The sequence below is a fragment of the Saimiri boliviensis genome, chromosome 1 (assembly GCF_048565385.1).
Source record: "Saimiri boliviensis isolate mSaiBol1 chromosome 1, mSaiBol1.pri, whole genome shotgun sequence".
Taxonomy (NCBI): domain Eukaryota; kingdom Metazoa; phylum Chordata; class Mammalia; order Primates; family Cebidae; genus Saimiri; species Saimiri boliviensis.
In genome coordinates this window covers 99,112,381-99,137,183 of record NC_133449.1, presented here as the reverse complement: position 1 = coordinate 99,137,183, position 24,803 = coordinate 99,112,381, and the positions used below count along the sequence as shown (strand labels likewise).

General features: G+C 53.7%; 1 protein-coding gene across 2 annotated transcripts in view; it reads right to left on the bottom strand.

The window, feature by feature from the left end:
- KIAA0513 (KIAA0513 ortholog) overlaps positions 1 to 24,803 on the bottom strand; it is a 63,181-nt gene that overhangs the window by 6,379 nt on the left and 31,999 nt on the right. Inside the window, exons 2-12 of one of the 2 annotated variants that reach the window (XM_003922815.4) lie at positions 20,047 to 20,540; positions 16,235 to 16,334; positions 15,098 to 15,171; positions 11,539 to 11,609; positions 9,966 to 10,173; positions 9,129 to 9,169; positions 8,800 to 8,878; positions 5,841 to 5,918; positions 4,637 to 4,666; positions 893 to 973; positions 456 to 550 (exon numbers count right to left, since the gene is read on the bottom strand). In XM_003922815.4, coding sequence (XP_003922864.3) covers positions 456 to 550; positions 893 to 973; positions 4,637 to 4,666; positions 5,841 to 5,918; positions 8,800 to 8,878; positions 9,129 to 9,169; positions 9,966 to 10,173; positions 11,539 to 11,609; positions 15,098 to 15,171; positions 16,235 to 16,334; positions 20,047 to 20,375 — 1,186 coding nt within the window. In that variant the 5' untranslated portion in view covers positions 20,376 to 20,540. The remainder of the gene's footprint in view (positions 1 to 455; positions 551 to 892; positions 974 to 4,636; positions 4,667 to 5,840; positions 5,919 to 8,799; positions 8,879 to 9,128; positions 9,170 to 9,965; positions 10,174 to 11,538; positions 11,610 to 15,097; positions 15,172 to 16,234; positions 16,335 to 20,046; positions 20,541 to 24,803) is intronic. The other variant, XM_003922814.4, reaches the window with a different exon arrangement.

Below are 24,803 nucleotides of genomic sequence, written 5' to 3'. Positions count from 1 at the left end.
AGAAACCTCAAAACTCCCTCCCCACCTCCCCTGCCCCTCGATACTTGTCATGGCAGTGAGGGCCGCGAAAGAAAAGAAAGCCACACGGCCGCCATTCAGCAGGGAGCCACTCAGGCTTGGAGTTTGGCTCCGTGCAAGCGCTGGGCCCAGGCGCTGTGTCCCCTCTTTCTTTGCCCTGACTGTGAACACCAAGGTTGCAGCCCCCACCCCAGCACTCCCATCTAGCAGAAATGGATTCCAAATGGAATGAGAGGTGTCCTGTGCATCTATCTGCACAGACCGGGGAGACAGGAGGACCGACCACCCAGAGAGCTCGGCACCACATTCCCGATGGCCACACGGCATACCTCCCGGCAGTGTGGAAGCACCAGCGGGCGCAGCCCTGGCTCTGAACCCCGGCCCTGCCTCCGGACCCAGCCCTGCCTGCCTCCCGCCAGCGGCCTACGCAGACATACCTTCGTCCAGGTTGCCAATCACAGCCTGCTTCTTCAGGAAGTCATTGCACAGCTTCTTGTTCAGGCCGAAGGCCAGCATGTTGTGCGTGAACGTGCTGCAGGAGAAACCCCCAGAGCATCACCCACCGGCCTCCTGGGAAAAGGGTCAGGGAGCTGGGCCCTTGTCTCTGGGATGCTCACCATGGCCTGCCTGGAATCGTCCGCAAAAATTGAAAAGTACTGCTGCCTAATTAGGCACCGGCGACTCTCAGTGCGGCACTGCCGCCACCAGGGGTCGTGTAGGATGCGGATTACTTATGAGCTGGCATGGAGGCCAAGTGTGAACACACCTCACAGCAGGCTGCCATCACACTCCAGGGTGTGACATCGGGAGGGACAGCTCACAGGGCGGGCCCTCCCCCTGGCTCCCCTTCCCCTTTCCCACTTCCAGCCCTTACCCCAGCTGCCCAAAGGTGATGTTCTCGTTGAACCGGAGGCTGTCGTCACGCTCCTCCTGGGTCATGTGGCACCACTTCTCCCTGCAAGCACAGGAGGTGACAGGAGCAGGGCTCAGACAGTGCTCTCCTTGCCCCGGCTCCTCGCCCTGCTGTGACCCGATGGTGCTGGCAGCACCATGCACGGCCCCCCGGGGGAAAGGGGGAATGCCCTTCACTGGACAGCCGTGTGCTGGGCCTTTCCACAAGGCCTGCTGGGATCCTGACACCACGCTTGGGGACCCCAACATTCACCTTACTCTTCACAAGATAAAGAGATGTGGAAACTAAAGTGTTCTTTACGGCCCCAAAGGCGCAGAGCACCACATGTCTACCCAGGCATTCTGCAGGCAGCGAGGCCGGCCCCAGGGCTTCACCATGGTTGGAGAGTGGGGCCTGGGCCCATCCCAGGGGGAGAAACCTCCAGAAAGAGAAGGGACCTGCAGGCCTTGTTGGCCCAGGGGACGTTCTCAGACTCATGCCTGTGTCTCCTGGGGCCAGCTGCAGATGGCAGCTTTGACAGAGGCCACGGGCGCTGAGGGCCACACTGTCCCCTGTCTGCAGAGTGCTGTGCCCTGCTCCGCTGCAGTCTCTCCAGGATGGCTTTCCTGAGGCCCTCAACTCCCTCTCTAGTCCACTCCCTAAATGACAGAGCAGACCCCCGCTCTTCCTGCCGGCCTGACTGTGGCCCTGTGAATGCCGCAGACCATGGCCAAGAGAGCACCCAGGTGTGAGAACGAAGTGCTGAAAACCCAACGACACAGCATCGACCGAGGTCTGCATGAGCTTCGGGAGCCAGCAGGGGACCCTGACGCGTTCTCCACACAGGGCCTGAGGTGGGAGGGTGTTCTGAGCGTTCACCGGCCACAGGCTTCGAGGGGAGCACGGCTGATCCTTCACCCGTCTGGGCAGAACAAGGGGGCTCCCCACCTCTTCCCCACCCCTCACTGCCACAGAGCCTTTCTGGGTTGCCAGCTCCTTCCCCGCTCCTTGGCCGGGGGGGCCCCTCCGTCCAGGGCCTGGGGCCTCCGACCCTTACACGGCTCCCCGGACACCACGTCCATCTGAGAAGCTACCTGCAGGAGCAGCTGCAAATGTGGAGACATTAATTTGAGCCCATTTCCCCGTAAGAAGAAAACTGGATGGATGAGTGACTAAAAGAAGGTTGAGAGGAAGATCAAAGGAAGGGAAGAAGGATGGTATGAGGGGTGAGAGGCTGGGGTCATGGAGAAGCCAGAGGAAGAGAAACAAAACGAAGGAACATGAACTCCTGGCTCCTCTCCACCTGTCCGGCCCACGAGAGGTCACTGGCGCTGCTGCAGCTCAGCAGGGGTCACCGGACATCAGGGCATGATGGGAGTGACCGGCAAAGGTCACTCCTTGAAGACAGCAGACTAGACTTTCAGGTACTCCGCGGAGTCCATCCCATTTCCTTCCTACTGTCTTCCCCCTGAAGAGCCGCCCTGAGGACTGTGCAGACACATAAAGCCCTCACCACTCCCAGGCCTGCTGTGCAGTTGGGCAGGTCGGGCCCTGCGCAACCCCAGACCTCACGGGAACGGCGCCCTTGAGGTTGTGGAGCACAGCAGCCCTGACCCCTCCTCTTCCTGAGCCAGGTGAGGAGACGATTCTTCTTGCCATGGTGAGGACGAAAACTGGGACATTTAACCTGATGTCTGAAGAAAGTGACTAACGCCTGTCATCCTAGCACTTTGGGAGGTTGAGGTGGGCAGATCACCTGAGGTCAGGAGTTCAAGACCAGCATGGCAAAACCCTGTCTCTACTAAAAATACAAAAATTAGGCCAGGTGCAGTGGCTCACACCTGTAATCCCAGCACTTTGGGAGGCCGAGGCAGGTGGATCACCTGAGGTCAGCAGTTCGAGACCAGCCTGACCAACATGGAGAAACCCCGTCTCTACTAAAAATACAAAATTAGCTGGGTGTGGTTGCACATGCCTGTAATCCCAGGTGCTCGGGAGGCTGAGGCAGGAGAATCGCTTGAACCCAGGAGGTGGAGGTTTCGGTGAGCCGAGATCATGCCATTGCACTCCAGCCTGGGCAACCAGAGCAAAACTCCATGTCAAAGGAAAAAAAAAAATAAGCCAGCAGTGGTGGCAGGTACCTGTAACCCCAGGACTCCGGAGGCTGAGGCAGGAGAATCACTTGAACCTGGGAGGTGGAGGTTGTGGTCAGCTGCGACGGCACCACTGCACTCCAGCCTGCGCAACAGACCAAGGCTCCATCTGAAGTTCAGTTTCCAGAACTGATCAAGCTCTTGACATTGCACAGCGAGCTGGACATACGTCTTCGCTGCCATGGCGGGAATCTGGACAGGACTGCCTGCCTGCTGAAGGGGAAAGTTTCTGAAATGGAGAAATGTCTGCCTCTGTGGGCAGAGGATGATAATGGCACCTCGCTGTCAGCAGAGGTTACCAAAAAAGAGATGTCACGTTGGAGGCCTGAGGTTGCTGGGAACCTGGAGGCAACCTCGCCCCCTGCCCACTGCCTCCTGCTTCAAACTCAAAGCAATACTCTGCCTTCTTCCGGGGAAGGCCCAGGGGCCCTCAGAGACGAGGAGCTGGTGCAAAGCTTTGTGTGGTCAGAGCTGATCTGCCCTGGTGAGAAGGCTCAGGAGGCCACGGTCCCCTCAGCTGTGCTCAGGACAGGCCACACCTCCCCCGCAGCACCGGCCAGCTCTCTGAGGACGCTGGGATGCTCCCAGCCCTCCTTGGGCCAGGACTTTCTGGCTGACTGGCTCCAGAAGTCTGGTTAATCACACGGTCACCCAGAGAGTCTGTGAAAACCCAGAGGCTTTGTTCATGAAAGGAGGTGTTTGCTAGGCCTAAGCGCTCCCTTGCAAGCTATAGGTAAGTCTGCACAAGAAACTCAAGAGCTACTGACGGAAACACTACAGACGTGTCACTGACTAGAGGAGGCAGCTTCGTGAATCCTCCACTGAAAGAGACATTCTATCCGGGACTTTGTTTGAAGAGGCAGCCTGGCAGCTCTACAAACACATCACAAAGGATTCTAGCCGACCGAAAGGTAAACAGGGAGAGTCAGACCCCTCTGTGGGCTGGCAGGAGACAGCCCCGTTCTAGGATTTCCTTGGGGACCCCCTGGCACCCACATCCCCAAGTGACTGGAAAAGTGGGAGTGCCGTCTTTCTTCCGTGCCTCCCTCAACCTAGTGGTCCCAACACCCCTGACGGTGGGTGGTGTGGAAAACAGGAGAGGCTCTGCACCCCCCCCTCGCAGCTTCCCAGATGAACCGGGACCCACTTCTCCAGCCTGCACAGAGAGGCCGAGGGCGAGGCTGCCAGGTCTGCTCAGAAGGGGCCAGAGTGGCTGGTGGAGAGCACAGCTGGCTCACAACTGGCGCCGGCTTTCCCCAACATCACTGCCTCTGCTCCTCTGAGCGCAAGCTGTCGCCAGGGCGTCTCCAGGTGTCACATTTGTTTTCTGACTATTTTGGAGTGCTGTGGCCTCAGGAGGCTCCCGCCTGCCCAGTTCTGGGACGTGTCGCCAGCCTGCCCTAGCGCCGGCCTCACCTCCCCAGGGCCGCCCTCCCCGCTGGCCGCCAGGCTGCACCTGCGTCTGGACTGTGCCCGCTGCAGCAGCTCGGCACGGCGCATAGCCCCCACGCTGCAGCGGCCTTCGCAGGAGCCCGCACTGTAAAATGGAACAAAGTCACGTGGACACACACACCTCTTCTCCTCCTCCTCTCCAGCATCCCCTCTGGAGCGGCAGCAGAAACAGGTAAACAAAGGAACATGTCAAAGTCATGCAAGATATGTGGATGGTCAAAAGAGAACAAGCAGAGAAGGAGGGTTATTACAGGCAGAAACGGAGCGGGACAGAGAGAGACAGGTATTCGAAATAAATTCACTTCCTAGAAGTCTGAGAACTAAAGAGGCAACGCCCACCCGCCTAGAGGCATCTAAGCATTTCCCTCATCCTGGTGTCCTGGCAGAGCGGGGTCTCTCTCGAGGGTCCTCAGGCAGTCTCAGTGTCTTTCCCTCTCCGCGAGCCCCTCTGCCTCCCCAGGAAATTCGGCCATGGCAGAATGCTCTGGGCCCCCCGCCCCCAGTATGGTTTAAGCTGCCCCCAGAGGGAAGAATTTCTCTTGAGACACTCCAAGTGCTGGTAGACTAGATACGTCACCCCAACAGCAGCCATCTGCTCACCCTCCCAACAAGGGTTGAGAGTAGGGGGTCTCTCTGGGGTTACAGAGGGAGGAATGTGCTTTATTAACAAGGAGACCAGGGCCCTGAGAGGTTCAGAGACTTTAGTCCCATGACTGGAAGGGGCTCCCGCAGGGGCTGCCATCCCTTGCTGTCACATCACTGCACACGGTGGATGGCACCTTTCCTTGCTATGGCCAGAGAGAGAACGCAGCATCGCCCCCAGGGAGTGGGTGCCAGCCCTCCCCTGCCACCACCAAGTGTGAGGTGGCCTCATCGAAGCCGGGAAGGTCTTGTCAGGCTGCAGACCACGAGGTGAGCATTCTCCAGGTGCCAGCTCTCAAGGGCACAGTCTCGGGGGCTGGCCAGCCCTTCCTCCCAGGACTCTGCTCTAAGGGTTGGTCCCCAGGATGCTGATTTTGTACAGCAAACAGCAGGGTGGGCCGGGGAGGGGAGGTCCTGATGGTCTCAGTGGGAGGTTGCATTTTTAGGAGGGTCAGGCCAAGTCATGCCAGAGCCCCAGGACAGAAAGCGCTCATGCAAGCTGAGCACCCCCCATGAAGCTGTGAGCCTTCAGGCGGCTTGCAGGGCACCAGGGCCACAGGGGTGAAGGAAAAACAGACAGGTCCACTCAGCTGCTCTTCTGCTCTCCTCTTCCGAAACCGGGAAATAAAGCCACTCCCTGGTCCTTTTTCCTGAGGCCAAATGGGGCCACACTTTGCTCCTACCTGGTGGTGGGAGATCGCTTTGTCCTCTCACAGTGGACAGCGTCAAAAAAGGCTGCATTCCAGAACCTCAGCGTGTGCCTGCAAGACAGAGCCCCGCGTCAGCCCTCTCCAAGGGGAGGTGGAAGGACCCGGGCCGTGGGCCTTGAGGGATAAGCAAGAGCTGTGTCTCAACCTGTCTGAGCGTCTGAAGTCTCAGAGGTAGTGCTGAGAAGGAAACACCGAGCATGTGACCTGATCTAAATGAAGCTGTTTCCCTGGGGCTTCTGGCTGCAGCTGTGCAGCTCTCTCGGGAGGGATGGCGCAAGTTGGGGGGAAGGCTATTATAACCCTGGCTGCAGGAGACAGCCAGCGGCCAGAGCCGGAGCCACCATCTGTAGGACACAGAAGTGGGACGTTTTCTTCTGCCTTTCCCATTGGGACTCCCAAGAGGAAGCAGAGGGCTGGGAAGATGTGCTTTTCTACAATGGGGTCTAGTAACATAAATGGGAACCCGGCAGGGACATGCCATGTGCCGAGCAAACTAACGTTCAGAGGGACACTTGAGCACTCGAGGAAAAACATTCTTTTTTTTTTTTTTTTTTTTGAGACCGAGTTTTGCTCTTGTTGTCCAGGCTGGAGCGCAGTGGTGCAAATCTTGGCTCACTGCAATCTCCGTTTCGTCTGTTCAACCGATTCTCCTGCCTCAGCCTCCTGAGTAGCTGGAATTACAGGCACATGCCACCACGCCTGGCTAATTTTGTATTTTTAGTAGAGACAGAGTTTCACCATGTTGGCCAAGCTGGTCTTGAACTCCTGATCTCAAGTGATCTGCCTGCCTTAGCCTTCCAAAGTGCTGGGATTATAGGCATGAGCCACAGCGCCCAGCAGAAAAATTCTTGGTTGTTTTTACACAGGCTGGAGTGCAATGGCGCGATCTTGGCTCACTGCAACCTCTGCCTCCTGGGTTCAAGCAATTCTCCTGCCTCAGCCTCCCGAGTAGCTGGGACTACAGGCGCGCACCACCGTGCCCAGCTAATTTTTGTATTTTTAGTAGAGACGGAGTTTTACCTTGTTGACCAGGATGGTCTTGATCTCTTGACCTTGTGATCCACCCGCCTCGGCCTCCCAAAGTGCTGGGATTATAGGCGTGAGCCACCGCGCCCGGCCCAGAAAAATTCTTAAAGCACATCAGGGGTTGGCAAACTATGGTGTGTAAGCTGAAGCGGGCCGGCAGCCTGTTTCTGTAAATAAAGTTTTATTGGAACAAGCCATGCTCATTCATTTATGCAACACCTCTGGTGGTGTTCACGCTACAACAGCATAGTGGCATAGCTGCAGCAGAGACCATCTGGCCCACAAATTCTAACATATTTATTATCTGGCCCTTCACAAGAAAGTTTGCCAAGTGACAATGAAAAGACAGCAATGAAGTCAAGGACAGAGGAGCTGAGCTTAAACTCCAGGTGGCGGGACACAGCCGGCCAGCTTCTCCCCTCTGTCTGCTTCCACAGGAACCAGGTCCAGCCTCCTGAACAGCCTTCCTGACAGCTCCAGCCTGCCCTCTGTCCTCTGGGTCTCTGCAGCACTCCCTGCCGAAGGTCCTCACGCAGTCCTTGCTAGGTTACAAGCAAAATGCAGCACAGCCGACTGTGATCCTCAGGGCAGGGAGGGGGTGTCTGACACTGATTCCAGGTGCTAGCAGAGCTCCCTAAAACACGGTGGGGAGAGGCTTCACAGAGACTAAAGCAGTGCAATGACCGTCTGCAGAGCTGGGCCATATGCCAGAGTGGGCAAGATCTCCCCTGCAACAGTGGTCTCACATTTCAACCACAACCTTCATTCGTTTATATGTATGTAATAGCTTAATTAGGATATAATTCATATGCCATGAAATTCACCCTCTAGGCTGGGCACGGTGGCTCACACCTGTAATCTCAGCACTTTGGGAAGCCGAGGCAGGCGGATCACGAGGTCAAGAGATTGAGAGCAAACTGGTCAACTTGGTGAAATCCCATCTCTACTAAAAAATACAAAAAATTAGCCGGGCATGATGGCGTAAGCCTATAGTCCTAGCTACTTGGGAGGCTGAGGCAGGAGATCACTTGAACCTGGGAGGCAGAGGCTGCAGTAAGCCGAGATCACTCCACTGTACTCCAGCCTGGTGAGAGTGGGATTCTGTCTCAAAAAAAAAAAAAAAAAAAAAAAAAAATTCACCCTCTAATAATACAACTGAGTGATTTTTAGTGTATTCACAGAGTTGTGTGGCCACCACCATTTCTACAATATTCTCTTACCCCATAAAGAAAGCCCATCCCCATCAGCAGCCACTTCCGGCTCCCACTTCCTGCCCTCTGCCCCAGCAGTCAGTCGCCTGCCCTGTCTCTAGGAATGCAGCTGTTGTGGACACTTCACAGGAATGGTATAATGCATGGGCTTCCGTGTCCGGCTTCTTCCACTGAGCTTCACGATGCTTCCCAGTCTATCCACGCTGCAGCATGGAGCAGCACACCATTCCTTTTCAGGGCTGGGTAATATTCCATGCAGTGCATGGACCACATTCTGTTTACCCATTCATCAGCGGACAGCCATGAAGACTGTTTCCACTTTGGGGCCATAATAAACGACACTGCTGCAGACATTTGTGGACAAGGTTTTGTGAGGACACGTGTTTTTGTTTCTCCTGGGCGACTCCTAGGGGTTGAGCTGCCGGGTCACAGAGGAACTCTGTTCCACCTTTAAAGGAAGTGCCAGGCTGTCTCCGACAGCGGCCGCTCCATTTACATTCCCACCGGCCTACAGGAGACCTCCAATTCCTCCACATCCTTACCAACACCCGTGAGTGTTCATCTTTTTATTCTGCCACTCTGGAGGTGGGAGAATTCTGCCATTCTGGTGGGGACGAAGGCAGCTAGAAGTGATCGCGGGGAGTGACTGCTGGCCCCGGAAGTAAGGGTGGCGGGAGCGGCGGGCCCGGCCTTACCAGATGGGCTGCTGCTTCAGGTGTGTGTACAGGTAGATCTTCTCCCCCTTCTTTTCGTCCTCCGGGCTGTACACAGTCCCTGCAGGAGGACAGAGAAAGACTGAAAGTGGCTCTGGCTGCGTGCTGCAGTCCCCAGGCGACAGCCTCCAGCAGCCAGCTTCTACGGAGGTCACAGACCACGGCTTTTCTGCCGGCCATGGCCCGTAATGAGGCTATTTCCACCCAGCAATGAGGACTCCTGAGAGAGCACCCGGAGGCCGTGCGCCTGCTTGTATGCTGGCCGAGGGGTGTGGGCCGGGCATCTCCCCCTGCTGCCTGGGCAGACTCACCAGCCCTGGGCTGCTTCTCCTGGGGTTTGTTCTCGTCTTCCCTGAGGGAGAGAAGGCACCATGATGACAAATGCGACTCACAACACACTTTCTCAAATCAAAGACGCACTTCCCACTTCCCTCAGGTGGCACTGAGCACATTTAACACGGCTCGCTCTCAAAAGCTTTTTATGAAATCCCGGCTCTATTGGTCAACTGCCAGCATTGCAAAATTGAGGAAATGTGGCATTGATGTTTCCTGATGTCATTTTCTTTGAATCCAAAGCTGAATGGGGCAGAGGAGGCGGCCAAGGCCAAGGCACCTGGCTGCGGCCCAGCCGTGGGTGGGAACAGGGGACCCCAGGGGCTCCCTCTGGCTGCCGCAGCCCTCCTCCCTGTGGAGGTTGCAGCTTCTATGTGCCTACTTCTGATGTGCCCGTCCCCAAAGGGGTTCCTGGAGTGCCTGCTACAGCCCTGCTCTCCTGGGGACAGTGTTTTTCTCCTGCGACTCAAGACCGTGTTCCACAAGCACGCACTCTTGGTCCAGCCAGGGGATGGAGGCAACAGACAGGACAGAGGGGACGGAGGGGAGGGGCTGCAGTTCCCTCTGCCGTCTGGCAATCCCTTGGGCTCCTCATCAGTTTCAGGGAGTGTGGCCCCAGGAACATCTCTGCACGTGGGTGGGAGGCTCGCCTTTACAGAGCACAGAGAGCGGTGGGGCGGGGGCGGCTGGGCTGCACTGTGCTCCTGGCAGTCTCTGGACCTCTCCCGCACCCTCCCTGCCACCCCTGCCTGAGCTCCACGCCACCCTCTCCCCCAGTCCCCGGCAGGTGAGAGGGACCCCAAGACCACACGTACTCATTCTTCCTGACCAGGGGCCCCTTCAGCTTGGTCTCCAGCCCCCCAAAGAAGCCCTTGACGTTCTCGGTCCTGGCCGAGGTGTTCTTCAGCAGGCGCTCGGCGATGTCCTTCTTCTCCGCCAGCCAGCTGTTTGCGGACTTCAGGTAGGAGTCGATGCTGCCCGCGGGCTTCTCCCGGGACTCTGGGGGCTGTAGCTGTGGTTTTCCTTGTAGAGAGGGAACAAGACGTGACCAGTGAGGCCAGGGTCTACGCCTGCTAACCGTAGAGGCCCAGACGGAGGCCTGCAGGGGTCCTGGGTAGTGGGGACACGGGAGCCTCCGTCCTCAGCCCAGGGCACGGGTGGTACAGGCTCAGCCGGCCCAGGATGAGGAAGTGGGGGCCCTGCTCCCCATGAGCACCCCCAGTACCTGCTGTGCACAGAGAAGCCACCAGGAGCAGGGAGGGAGTAAGATGCAGGCAGAAGCCTGGCCCAGGTGACAGGGTCTACAGGGAGGCAAAGGCAGAGGCCCGACCACGCCAGCGCCAGAGAGGCAGGAGCCAGCTGGGCACCAGCCCCTGGAATGGGAGTGTGGAGACAGCAGGAGGGGCCCTGGAGGAGGAGTCTGGGCAGTACCCAAACTCCCTTAGCCAGAGGATGGACATGAGGCCCTGGCACCCCCACAGGATGAGGCATCCCCACAGCTCCCAGGGCCCACTACAGGTCAAAGGCCCTCTGCAGACCCCGGCAGGGCGTCCTCACAAGCTCAAGCCGCTGTGCGTAGCCCTGTCTCAGGAAGCAGCATCTACTCGTTATGTGTCTATCTGTTATTTGAAAAGGAAGAGCCACAGGTTGCACCAGGGGCTCCTGTCCCACCCGAAGCAGCCGACGAAGGGCCTGGCAGGAAGGGCCTGCCTGCTGAGACACCGGCCATGGCAGTCAGACCAACTGAACCAAGGGGTGCGGAGAGGATGGCTGTGGGAGGGGGAGGGTCACATACACCCCAAAATCGAGCACGCGGGTCCCAAGAGAGGAGAGCAAGGGGGGCTGTGATCCAGCACCTCCCTGCCCAGCTTCAGTCTAGGTGGAAGCTTCCAACGACCTTCCACTTAGGGTGGCCTGAATAAGTCCTGTTGCTGCAGCCCAGGGAGAGTCACACAGGAAGCCCAAGTTCCAATGCAATGAGGTGGAAGCGATGCCACAGCCTCAGCATCAACAGTCCACACCCCTCGTGAGCCATGTCCAGCCCATCCCAGGAACTCTCTGAGCTTCAGATCCTAAGCGGCTCCTCCCTACCGCCCTCCAACAACCGAGTGTGCCCTGTTTTGCTGAAACGTAAAACTGGGCTCTTCACATCCAGCAGTCCCTGTCTCCACCGCGTGACATCCTGCCCCACGTCTCTTTCCTCATCGCCTCACAGCTCAGGAGTTTCCTGCGTACCCTGGGCTGTCAGCCTCCCGCCCCACACGATTCGGACGTGCTTTCTCTTCCTTTTTTAGAAGTCTCACTCTGCCCTAACAGCAGCTTCCTCTGACAGCACGATGTCAGCTGACGAGCCTCAGGGTGACCCCACATCAGCCCACCGTATCTTACCGATGTGGTAGTAGGTGAAGCACATGGTCATGAGGTTCTTGGCAGGCCCAAAGTCATCCATCTGATGGCACCTGAAACAAGAGGCAGGGCCCATGGCTGAAGCCTCCTCCACCTGCTTCTCCCTGCAAGTCAGCCAGACGCCGCGAGACACTTAACGCACGCGTCCCAATTATACCTTCTCCACTGGAGAAGCAACAGAACTATCCCCGGGTTCCATCGGGAGAGCTGCCCACAGCACAGAGCCCGGGGCTGACTGTGAACAGGAAGGAGTCTGCGGTCTGCCTGCCCGGCTTCTTTCACTGGAAAAGTGAAAGCCAAGGCGCGGGAAGCTCAGCTCAACACTTAGGAGCAGAGCCAGGAGGAGCTGGGGCTCAAGTCTTAGTGCAAACCTGTGGCCCAGGCCACCCGGCACTCCAGCCCTCGCTGTCTCGAGAAGTAGCAGTAAGTTGGATGACCTTCCCCACATCCCTGGCTCTCAGGCTCCCGCCCATAGCAACCAGGGGACGGTGAGGAAGGAGGTGGAGCCTCTTACTCGGCAGCTCTTGGTTGTGGGTGGGGCCATTCCTTTGGATTTCAGGCTTTTTTTTTTTTTTTTTTAAAAGATGGGGTTTCACCATGTTGGTCAGGCTGGTCTTGAACTCCCAACCTCAGGTGATCCGCCCACCTTGGCCTCCAAAGTGCTTGGATTACAGGCGTGAGCCACTACGCAGGCTTCTTTATCTCTGTTTTTTTTTTTTTTTTGAGACGAAGTCTTGCTCTGTTGCCAGGCTGGAGTGCAGTGGTGATCTCAGCTCACTGCAACCTCCAGTGAATCACTGGTTCAAGTGATTCTCCTGCCTTGGCCTCCTGAGTAGCTGGGATTACAGGCATGTGCCACCACACCTGGCTAATACTGTATTTTCAGTAGAGATGGTGTTCCTATATGTTGGTCAGGCTGGTCTTGACCTCCTGACCTCGGGTGATCCACCTATCTTGGCCTCCCAAAGTGATGAGATTACAGACGTGAGCCACTGTGCCTGGCTGCTTCTTAGCCTTTCTATCCTGATCCGTTTTACACTTTTTTTTTCCCCTCTTTAGGTTTTAACCATGGACAATTATTACAAGTCAAAAGAAATTATCTAGACAGTGGTATTAAGGGCCATTTTATCTTTTTACATAAAAAACTAATCAACTGAACTGGTAATAAAACTATAAAAGACTAAAAGCAAAAACTTAAAAAAAACCCATATTGTCTAAATATTAAAAGCGTTTCTGTTTCACTTTGTTCTTAGACTATACACACGTATATATGCTCAGGGGCCAAGTGATGGGAAGAGGTTTTGTGTTTTGGCAGGGTTAGGACTTTAACTCCCTCCTTCCCCAATTTTACATATGTAAGACAAAAAACGCAAAGAAAAATGGAGAATTACTTTTAGCCTAGTGCAAATTAAGGGGAAAAAAAAGAAAAAGAAAAGAAAAGAAAATGGAGATTTAGAATTATGCACATCAGGAGTCCATGGAAATGCCTATGATGCAAACGTTTGGAAACTGAGGTGTCTTAACTGCATGAATGTTTCATAAAAGGCAATCTGGAGGGTCTGTTTTAAACCAGTGCCCTCCTGGCGGAAGGTGAGGGTTCACTCAGCCTCTTTCAGTCAAGGTTTCTTAGCCTCCTCCCCTGGCCAGCTCTGAAGCCCAGACCCCAGAGGGGAAATGGATCTCGGAGTTGGGGGTATCCTGAGAAAGAGCAAGAAAAACAGGAATGTTCCTTTTGTTGGTCTTCTTCTTCCAGTATATGGCCAAGTTTAAAGGACAAGAGAGAAAGGGGAGAGACATGAAGATGCAGGAGAACTGGGACTCAGGAGGGCAGGCTGGGTGTGGGGCACACCTGCAATCCTAGCAATTCACAAGGCTGAGGAAGGAGAACCCTGTGAGCCCAGGAGTTCGAGACCAGCCTGGGAAACATAGAGAGACCTCGTCTCTACTAAAAAAATATATATACATACATACATGTGTGTGTACATATATGTGTATGTGTATATACATATGTGTATGTGTATATATGTGTGTATATATGTGTATACATGTATGTGTGTGTATATATGTGTGTGTGTGTGTGTGTGTGTGTGTGTCTGTCTATGGAATATGGCCAGACGTGGTGGCTCACTCCTGTAACCTCAGTACTTTGGGAATCTGAAGCAGGCGAATCACCTGAGGACAGGAGTTCGGAACAAGCCTGGCCAACAAAACCCATCTCTACTAAAAATACAAAAATTAGCCAGGTGTGGTGGCATGCGCCTGTAGTTCCAGCTACTTGGGAGACTGAGGCATGAAAATTGCTTGAACCCGGGAGGTGCAGGTTGCAGTGAGCTACCACTGCACTCCAGCCTGGGAGACAGAGTGAGATCCTATTTCAAAAAAAAAGAAAAAGAAAAAAATAAATTAAAAATTAGCCAGGTGTGGTGGAATGCACCTGTAGTCCTAGTTATTTGGGAGGCTGAGATGGGCGGATCCCCTGAACCCAGAAGATTGAGGCTGCAGTGAGCTGTGATTGCGCCACTGCACTACAGCCTGGGTGACAGAGCAAGATCCTGTGTCAAAAAAAAAAAAAAAAAAAAAGAAAAGAAAAGAAAGAAAGAGGCTCAAGAGAGCAGCTCCCTTTTGGTTGGGAGATGGGGAAGTAAAGAAGGGAGATTTTTCAGGCTTGGAAGGACAAAAACACAGTGATGAGGGGAGCTGCTGATGGGAGGAGCTAGGAACAGGAGAGGGCGCGGGGTCCAGAGCAGGGGCTGCCTGGAGGCGGCCTGCAGACAACAGGGATAGTGGGGTGCAGATATGCCCAGATCAGGGCTCCCAGCCCCAGAATCTGCCTCTTGAGGTTCCAGGTTGGTCAGCCCACTGCCCAGTCTTTCCAAGGCCCAGAGGTATCCCCTCCATTTCATACTTTGGAGGCATGAAGCTGGTCTGGTGACCCCAGAGAGTCATGCTCCTGAGAAGGGGTCTGTGCATCATGGAGTCTGGGTCCCTAATCTCACAGGTAAGTGGGGTCAGAGATGGGACTGGCCCCAAATCTCCAGCTGGTGGCCATGCCCTTTCCACCACCCATCACTGCCTGCCACGGGCTTCTGTGATCAAAGGCCCCAGAAGTGCCTCATCAGCACACGCAGGGCAGGCCACAACTGTCCCAACGTATGATTAAGTGTTTATTTGCTCGTGGTGCGGGGGCGGTTATTGAGTCTGAAGCACTTCACAACAGGAACCGGAGAAAGCGCCAGATCTCTGGAGGGTAGGGCCCCAGTACATCATCACGACGTGGCCCTGAGGACCCGCACGGAGGACGCTCCTCACACCCAGCTGCAGTCCTCTCATTCTGCTGCCGGCTAAGGACCGCCAGCCCCGCTCCCATGAGATGCTGGTCACGACTGTGCCTTTTAGCTGATGCTGGGTACAGCTGAGCAATTGCATCCTGATGACTACTGTGGATATGACTCACAGCTGGGTTATGACACGGCTGGGCAGGGAGGGAGGGAGGGAAAAGGAGCTTGCCAGGACAAAGCCTTTGAGCAATGGCATTACTTACTCGAACAGCACCACTGCGAAAGACTGCACCAGGCGGTAGAAGGTTGCCTCGGAGACACACTTGGAGTTGCAGCGCTGTCCAGAAAGAGGCCAGACACATCAGCGAGGTTTGAGGTGACACAGGCGGCACTCAGCAAAGCTGCAGGCTTTCCACTCTGAGCGTTTCTAAACGCAGCTGGGATGGGGGCCCAGGATGGCCGCTGCCTCTGCACTATAGAACCCGGCCCTCCTGCCAGACTCGGGCAGAGTGCAGCCACCTGCACCCAACCATCCCTGGGCAGGGCACACCCAAGTGTTCCCCTCGGGGTCCTTCCCAGATTTTTCAAAGTAGGACCTTCATATACACCCACACACGGAAGGCTACAAGGGACAAAAACCCCACAATGACAACAATGGCTATTTCCAGACTGTGGATCTGTGGGTAACTAACTTCTCTTTGCTTATCTGCATTTTCTAATTTTTCCATGAAAAGTATATAATTTCTAATAAAATACTTAAACACTAAGAACTTAGGCCACTCAGAAATTTACAAAATTTAATTCTTTCCTAAACTTCATTAATATACTGTTCATCACATGGCTGTCATGGTCTTAAATTTTTTCATATTTCTTTTTAACAAAAACCCAGTATTGTGGGTTAATAAAAATATGCATGCACATAACTCACATGCTTGCCTTTAAAAAACGAGCTTTTCTGGAATTTCATGAAGTTGAAAGCCCAGTTTCTTACTCTTTCCCTTAAAGTTCGATGTCCGAATGAGCTATTTCCTGTTTCTCACTATTCTTTTGTAATTTTTAGACATGGGGGAAGGAGAGAGTGACTCACTATGCTGCCCCAGGCTGGTCTCAAACTTCTGGGTTCAAGCGATCCTCCCGCCTTGGCCTCCCAAATTGTTGGGATTACAGGCATCAGCCACCATACCCAAACTGTTTCTCACTATTCTAAACACTCCTTTTCAGAACATTTTTGGGTAAATTTAACTTTTTTTTCTTTTGGGTCATTTCCCTTGACCCTTTTCTCCAGAGTGTCATTATAGGGTAAGGTGAAATTTGTTATACATCAAGATTCTTCACAATTTGTTCTGTTAAGAATCTTCCTTAAGAGTAAATGCCCATCGTCCCCATCACCTCTCCCTTACCTGGGCACTCACGTATCGAGCAAACCACTCCCGGCCTTTTCCATTTTCACTGCTGCAGTACTCTCCAAACTTGGCTTTCTCCTCCTGGTCTAAGTCCTCTCTTAAAAAAACAAACAAACAAACAAAAAAAAAAACAGAGGAGGGAAAAAACAAACAAACAAAAAACCCTTTTCAATCCCCTGGAGCTGTAGAGGAAGAGCAAGGAGAAGGAACTAACAAAGTACTGCTCTCCAGCCAAGCACGGGCACCTGACTCCTGACAGCCTCCGGGCAATGCCATGAGGAAACGGTATTATTGGTATTTCAAAGGCGAGGAGCTGGCTTGGAGAATCATATGGCAGGCTGAGAGTGGAGAAGCAGAGTTCCATCCAGGCTTCCCGGTTCCACGTCCTTGCCCTGCACTTCCTGACCCCCGCCTGGGGAGGTCTGAGCCTGGATAAGGGCATGAACCCTAACAGGGCTTGGTTCTCCAGCTTTCTGACTTCCCACTCGTTTTTGATGATGAAGTCAGCATGGAACCGGCCCCTGAATCTAAGACTTCCTGAATTTTCTCTCTCTCAGCATACTGATGCCAAGGTCTGATGCCATGAAGAAAACCATCTCCCACTGATCAGCGGGTGCTCACTCATCCTTCTGCATTTCCAGAGCAAGGCTGTTCACGGCTGGGACCATCCCCTGCTGTGTGTGTGAGGGATAGAGACTGGGGACCTCCACCCCGGTGTCACCACCACTAGGATAAATAACATACCCACCGATCTCAGGCCACTTCTCCTCACTCTTGGTAAGGGGCCAATACTCTTCCCCAAATTTAAAGACTCAAACATGAAGCAGAAGCCTGAAGATCACTTGGCTTATGCAATCTTCATTCACTCATGAGATGAGAACCAAGGGTTTTGTAGAAAACATCTTGGTTCTCATCTACTCTAAATATCAACATCAGATCAATGAGTATCTGCAGGCTTTTGCTGTAATTTCTGGAATGCTTGTGAAGATGCATCTGACTCAGGTGTCCGCATTCCGTATTGCTGACAGGCTGCTGCAAATACAGACTGCCTTTCCTGGCAAATGAGCAAACTTCTGGGCGTTCTCCCTTTTCATTAACCGGGGTGTGCTCAGAGAAAGCGCCCTCATCTCAGCGTTGGTGAAACTAAACAAGTAGGAAGCAACATCTGCTCTCCTAAAATGCATTCAAATCAAACATCAATGCATTCTTATTTTGTTTATTTTATTATTTATTTATTTTTTTGAGATGGAGTCTCGCTCTGTCTTACCCAGGCTAGAATGTGGTGGCAGAATCTCTGCTCAATGCAACCTGTCCCTCCCACGATCAAGCAATTCTCCTGCCTCAGCCTCCCAAATAGTTGGGATTACAGGCACCCACCACTACAACTGGCTAGTTGTTGTGTTTTTAGTAGCCATGTGCTTTCATCATGTTGGCCAGGCAGGTCTTGAACTCCTGACCTTAGGTGATCTGCCCGCCTCTCAAAGTGCTTGGATTACAAGTGTGAACCATCGTGCCCAGCCCATAAATGCATTTTTAGATAGTAAGATATTTGGATTGTCATACAATGGTTCCCTTTTCTAACCACATAGAAAACTGAGGCTTGTCTCCACCAACTGGAAAGCATGAATGAAAAGGGAGAAGTCCACCCTTGCCAGTATCCATGAGGGACTTCAGCCACAGTGGGAAACAACGGACTAGGCATAGTCACCCAGGCTGGAGTGCAGTGATATGATCACGGCTCACTGTAGCCTATGCCCTCCTGGCTCAAGTGATCCTCCCACCTCCGCCTCCTGAGTAGCTGGGACTATGGGTACATGCCACCACGCCCGGCTAATTTTTGGAGTTTTTTTGGTAGAGAAGGGGTTTCACTATTTTCCCAGGCTGGTCTCAAACTCCTGGGTTCAAGTGATCTGCCCGCCTCAGCCTCCCAAAGTGTTGGGAATACAGATGTAAGCCACTGTGCCTGGCCGCAAATTCTAATTGCTTTAATTAGACTGGAAAACTTTGCTGTGGCCAGTGCCTCTCAGACACTGATGTGTGTATGAACCGTCTAATGACTGTGTGAAAGGCACATTCTCACTCAGTGGGGCCTGGCAGGGCCCAAGACTCTGCATTTCCAACAAGCTCCCAGGAGATGCCAATACTGCTGGCCCACACCCAACAGAGCGGCAAGCCCATCTGTATCTAGTGTGCTGCTTATGGTGGGAGACCCACAGGGTACGCTGGAAACGCATGGCTCCGGGGTTGGTATGCGTCCTCCTTCCCACCACTGAGATGTGAAGAGGCAGTGAAGCAGGGAGGGAAAGATCAGGTCTATGCAGATTCCCGCTTCTCAGTGGACACCACAGCCTCAGACTGTCCCTTCCTGCTGCTCCAGTTGTCAGTACTCTCATTTTACCCTCAAGAACCACAAAAGAAAGGTCATCCAGAGGTGTAGGGAAGGGCCCCAGACAAACAGTGGCTTCAGAATCAGCTGTCATCCCAGCACTTTGGGGGGTTGTGGCAGGAGGACTGCTTGAGGCCATGAGTTTGAGGCTGTGATGAGCTATGACTGCACCACTGCACTCAAGCCTGAGTGACAGGGTGAGATGCTGTCTCAAAAAAAAAAAAAAATTAGCTGGCCATGGTGGCATGTACCTCTAGTCCCAGCTCCTCAGGAGGCTGTGATGGGAAGACTGCTTGACCCCAGGAGGCGGAGGCTGCAGTGAGCCATGATTGTGTCACTGCACTCCAGCCTGGGAGACAAAGCAAGACTCTGTCTCTAAAAAAAAGAATCTGCTGATTATGAGCACAAGTATGGGTAACCACAGCTTTATTATCTTCTGTTGCCCCTATATTTAATTTCAGTGAATAACTACAACCTCTTAGTCAACTATAGCGCTGACATGGACTGCTAGGGAGTGGCTAGCCTACAAACGCCCAGGTGCAGAGACGGTGTCCCTTGTGTTTAGCTATGAAGAGCCGAGACGAGTGTGGCGGAGTGATCAGAGCAATGAGTAAGACAGAAGTGCTGACTGCCACACAGACAACCCCTTCCAAAGCCTCACTTAAGGATGCATGGAACAAATTTGGGAACAACATGCATCAGAAAATAATAGAACTGCCCCAGGCATGGTGGCTCATGCCTGTAATCCTAGCACTTCAGGAGGCCGAGGCTGGCGGATCATATGAGGCCAGGAGTTTGAGACCAGCCTGGCCAATAGGGTGAAACCCTGTGTCTACTAAAAATACAAAAATTAGCTGGGCAGGGTGGCAGATGGCTGTAATCCCAGCTACTCGGGAGGCTGACACAAGAATCGCTTCAACCTGAGAGGCGGAGCTTACAATAAGCTGAGATTGCACCACTACACTCCAGCCTGGGTGACACAGCCAGACTCTGTCTCAAAAAAAAAAAAAGAAAGAAAAGAAAAAAATAAAAGAAACGAACAGAAAATAATGGAGCTCATGGGGATGATGTGAACCTGTGAGCTGGGCACTCGAGCGTGTCCCTCCAGGGGTTCTCTGCATGGCTGCCCTTCCAAATCACCTGGGAGCTGCACATACTTTGATGCTGGGCCTCACCCTAGAGAACTGATGTAACTGGTCTGGAGTGAAGTCCAGACTTGGGTATTCTTTAAACGTTCCCCACGTGGCTCTGCGCGCAGCCTGGGGTGGAGTGAGGCCCCTGCAGTGGTCATCCCTGGCTGATGAGGAAATGGAAGCTCTGGCCCCAGGTGGCACCCTGCGGAGAGGCAGAGCCAAGGGCAGGAGGCGGGTCCCCTTGGGCCCTGTGGCCATGCCAGGCTGTCTCGTCCACACGGGCCCCTTACCCTCCAGAGAAGATCTTCTCCACGTAGCCACGCATAAAGTCCCTGAGTGCCAGGGTCTCTTCATCTTGGGTAGACTCGGTGCTCTGGTTGGAGGAGAAGGACTCATTGGAGGAGGAGCGGCGGTCCTGGTCCCAGGACGGGTGTGAGGGCGACTCGCCCATGTCATTTTCACTGTCCGCGGACTCAGTGGTCTCGCTCTCTGATGCGCCGTCCCCTAGGGAGCCATCCTTGTCCTGCAACGCAGGGGGCGGTGTCTCCAGGGAAGAAGAGGTGGGTGCCTCAGGCCCAAAGTCGATTAGGGAGCCCACAGGGACCTCCGGGGCCTCCATGGATGCAGGAGCTGCTGGGGAGGATGCCTGGAGAGGAGCCCAGCAGACTGGTATCCCAGCTGCGTTAGCAGGAGTCCACCCAGCTCAAAAGCCGCTGGTAACTGCGGGCCACTGCGGGCCACCAAGAATGAGTCTTTTGCAGCAGCTTGCCTGGGCCTACGGCATCTGGAATGGAAACACAGACACCGACGTTAGCGCCGATCCTCGATCACACATGCCCCTAAAGAGAGGAATCTCTGCTCTTCCAAAATTTGGGGTGCCATCATCTTCCTGCCATCCACTTTACTGTTCAATACCTACTATGTGGAAGGCCCTCAATAAATACTTGTTAAATAAATGAACCAAAACACCTGGACAGTCAGGACTGCTCCCAGCTCTGCACACAGACTGTCAAGGCCCTACATCTGCTGGCCTCCGTCCCGCTCCAGCCCCAGGACTGAGCCCATCGCCAGGACAGAAAAGGCCCATCCTGGGCTGGAAACGGAGGATCACCGGAGACAATCCACCTGCCTGCTCGCTGTCACTGGAATCGGTGGCTGTCGAAGAACCTACGTGGTGAGCAACAGACACCTCACCTCCTGGGATCTGACCTCCTCCTTCCTGGGCTCTGTTCTCATGCAGGCCATTCCCAGACTGTCAGAGATACACCCCTCTGAGCATCCTTCTCAAACCCTCTGATGGTTGCTAAGCATGACATTTGTCATCTGGACCTGTCCCCTCTCCCGGCACTGCAGCCGCCCTGGACGATGACACACTCCCTGGCTCCTCAGGCTGGGCAGCCCTCTCCTTCTCCACTCCCCTCTTCTTTCATCCGCTGTTCCCACGTGGAGTTCTATTCATCCCTCCATTCTCTGCCACGGCCACATCTTCTGAGAAGCTCCACTCTGCTCCTATTCAAAATCAATGACCGATTCCTCTGCAGACTCCAGCAGTTTATTCAGCCTTGTTTATCATTCTGCTTGCTTTACTGACAGACACCAGTATCTGTGTTTACCCGTAAAGCACATGCCACTCCAGGGACATGAGACCCTGGCACCGCTGTGGCCATGCTCGGTCCGGTGAGGACTCCTGACACGTATGTGTGTGTTGCATGCTTGCTGAACAAAGCAACAGACCCGATCATGAACATGCTCACAGGTCGGAGGAGATGGCTACATCAGTCACAGAGTGGCAGAGCTGGGATTCAAATCTTCGATTCTAACCCAGGTCTCCTGGCTGCTGGTTCAGGAGGTACTAGGAAACCTTCCTTGCCAGGACAGAGGCAGACAGCTAAGGGGGAAGGGGACGCCCTCTTGACAGCCCCTCAGAGAAGAGCACACCTCTAACCTCAGCCCTGTCTCTGTTAGACCCCAAGTATCTAGGACAATGCCTGCCAGTGAGGTAGCTGTGAAACTGCTGAAGTGAACGAATCTTCAGAGGACAATTCAATAGCAGAATGGCCTTTTCTGCCTCTTAAGAGCCTAATGCTCACCGATCAATTATGGAATCCTCCAAATTCCCCAGCCTGGGGTATTTTTAAATACCCTGAGTCAGAAGGAGAAAAGGCTGGCTGCGGGTCACCAGAATGGTGAATGGCACGCTCAGGGGAGCCCCACACAGCAAGCCTTGGTCTGGAAGACAAGCACAACCTCAGCTCAGAAGACCTTTCCAGCTCAGGACCGCAACAAGCACCCCGGTGAGCTCGGAAGGCAGTGGCCACAGCTCAGGGGGCTGGTCGGGGTCTCCCCGTGCCATCTGCATCCCCGGCCAAGATCCCTACTCTCTGACAGGTCCCCTGGCTGAGGCATCAAGACTGGAGCAGAGACCCAAGGCCCTTTCACAAGCACATTCTCACTCGCCAAAGAACAGAAAACCACACCCACGGTTACATGCCTGGCATGAAAAATGAAAACCCACACACTAGGAAAATGTTCACAGTAAATGTGAGAGGACAATGGAGTCAGTGGTATCTGTATTACAAATTCACACAACTCTAAGAAATCTACATTCTAACAGCTACACAAACCACTTAAGTAGGCCAGGCACGCAAGAGGAAATACAACTACAGGCCAGGCGCGGTGGCTCTCGCTATCACCCCAGCACCTTGGGAGGCTGAGGCTGGTGGATCACCTGAGGTCAGGAGATCAAGACCAGCTTGGGGACATGGTGAAACCCCGTCTCTACTAAAAATACAAAAATTAGCCAGGCTAATTAGACCCCCTGAGAACGCTGAGAACTGGCTCAGGGAGGTCAGGGAGGCAGACCTCTAAACTGAGACAGAAAGAGGGAGAACCGGCATTGAAAAGACCTGAAGGTGACCTGGGCAGAGGGAACATGAAGCACACAGGCCCTAAGGTAACCGCTTTAGAAAGTTCAAGAACCAAGGAGGCTGGGGAGCCACTGCTCATGGAGAAGAGGCCGCAGTGGTCTGTATTCTGGAGGGAGTTTCCTCACCTCCTGCTGCAAGCCCCTCCGCCCCACTTCCCCCACCACTTCCTCTCACCCCGCAGCCTCCAGCTGTCAAAGGAACTCACGAGATTGCCTGGTGTGGCTGCTCCGCCACGTTCCCATGGAGCTGTGCTCACACTGATTTCCCCAGCATCCGGAACAACCAGAGCTGTGGCTTCTCTAGCAGGCTGGCCTTGGGCAATCAGACAAGGGCTCCCTGGGGAAAGAACCTGGAACTTTCTGTAAGCCTGCCCCTTGCCATCAACCTCAAGACACTCCTCTCTTTTAGTGTCCCTAAGAACCCCAAATGTGCTTCTCCTCTTATCCAGAGTCTGCAAAACCTCATGCAACACACAACACACACAGCATCAACACATATGCACCTGGATTGTCTCCCCTGTTAAAGCTGCGGTAAGGCAAGGTGGGGAGACGCCAGGAAGAGTCCGGGCGAGGAACCCAAACACAGGTCAGCTGGAGAGCCAGTGCTCCTGAACCCATGTCATCCTCACGTCTTACAGCACCATTTCAGATGCTTGAGGAGGTATTTCTAGGTGTGGAACTGCGGGCCAAAGGGTGTGCACATTATTAAGGTTTGTGGTCGGTATTGCCAAATTACCTGCCAACATTCTGTCTGTGGCAATATATACTTGGTGAGCTTTTACCTGAGACTTTATTATTATTATTATTATTTGAGATGGAGTCTCGCTCTGTTGCCTAGGCTGGAGTGCAGTGGTGTGATCTTAGCTCACTGCAACCTCCGCCTCCCAGGTTCAACTGATTCTCCTACCTCAACCTCCCAAGCAGCTGGGAGTACAGGCTCCTGCCACCATGCCTGGCTAATTTTTGTATTTTTAGTAGAGATAGGGGTTTCACCACATTGGCCAGGTTGCTTTCAAACTCTTGACCTCAGGTGACCTACCTGCCTTAGCCTTCCAAAATGCTAAGATTGCAGGCATGAGCCACTGCACCCAGCTTTTTTCTTTCTTTTCTTTTTTCTTTTCTTTTTTTTTTTTTTTTTTTGAGATAGATTCATACTCTGTTGCCCAGGCTGGAGTACAGTGGTGCAATTTCAGCTTACTACAGCCTTGACCTCCCAGGCTCAAGTGATCCTCCTGTCTCAGCCTCCTGAGTAGCTGGGACTATAGGCATGCCCTACCATGCCTGGCTAACTTATAATTATTTATTTATTTTTGTAAAAATGAGGTCTCACCATGCTGCCCAGGTTTGTCTCAAACTCCTGGGCCTAAGCAATCCTTCCAACTTGGCCGCCCAAAGTGCTGGGATTACAGGCGTGAGCCACCTGCCCGGCCTGAAACTTCGTTTCAACTGTAAGATGGAAACATCACTTAACCCCAGCCTCGGAGCTGGGTCTCTGTGTTTTGCTCCAGCTGTCCATGCAGGGTGCTGTGCAGGAAGGGCAGGTGCACTGTGGAGGGGGTGCACTGTGGAGGCGGGCACTGTGGAGGGGGTGCACTGTGGAGGGGAGCACTGGAACCCAAGACACCACTCGTGTCTCTGAGGGAGGTCTGAACTTCCCTCCTCCCCACGCCTCTGACTAAAGGACCTGGTTTGCTGACTCCCTGGTGGCCCAAACAAGGAAAAACTTGCCACTTTGTCCTTGAGTCTCAGCTCCACCACAAATCAACCTAAGAAAGCCAGGCAGAGTGGCTCATGCCTGTAATCCCAGAATTTTGACAGGCTGAGGTGGGAGGATCACCTCAGGTCAGGAGCTCGAGATGAGCCTGGCCAACATAGTGAAACCTCATCTCTACTAAAAATATAAAAATTAGCCAGGCGTGGTGGTAGGCGCCTGTAATCCCAGCTACTCGGGAGGCTGAGGCACAATAATCACTTGAGCCCAGGAAGCAGAGGTTGCAGTGAGCCAAGATAGCACCACTGCACTCCAGCCTTGGCAAAAGAGTAACACTGTCTCAAAAAACAAAACAAACAAACAAAAAATCAAAATGGGAAATCATTTGAATCTGTACCCTAGTTTCCTCT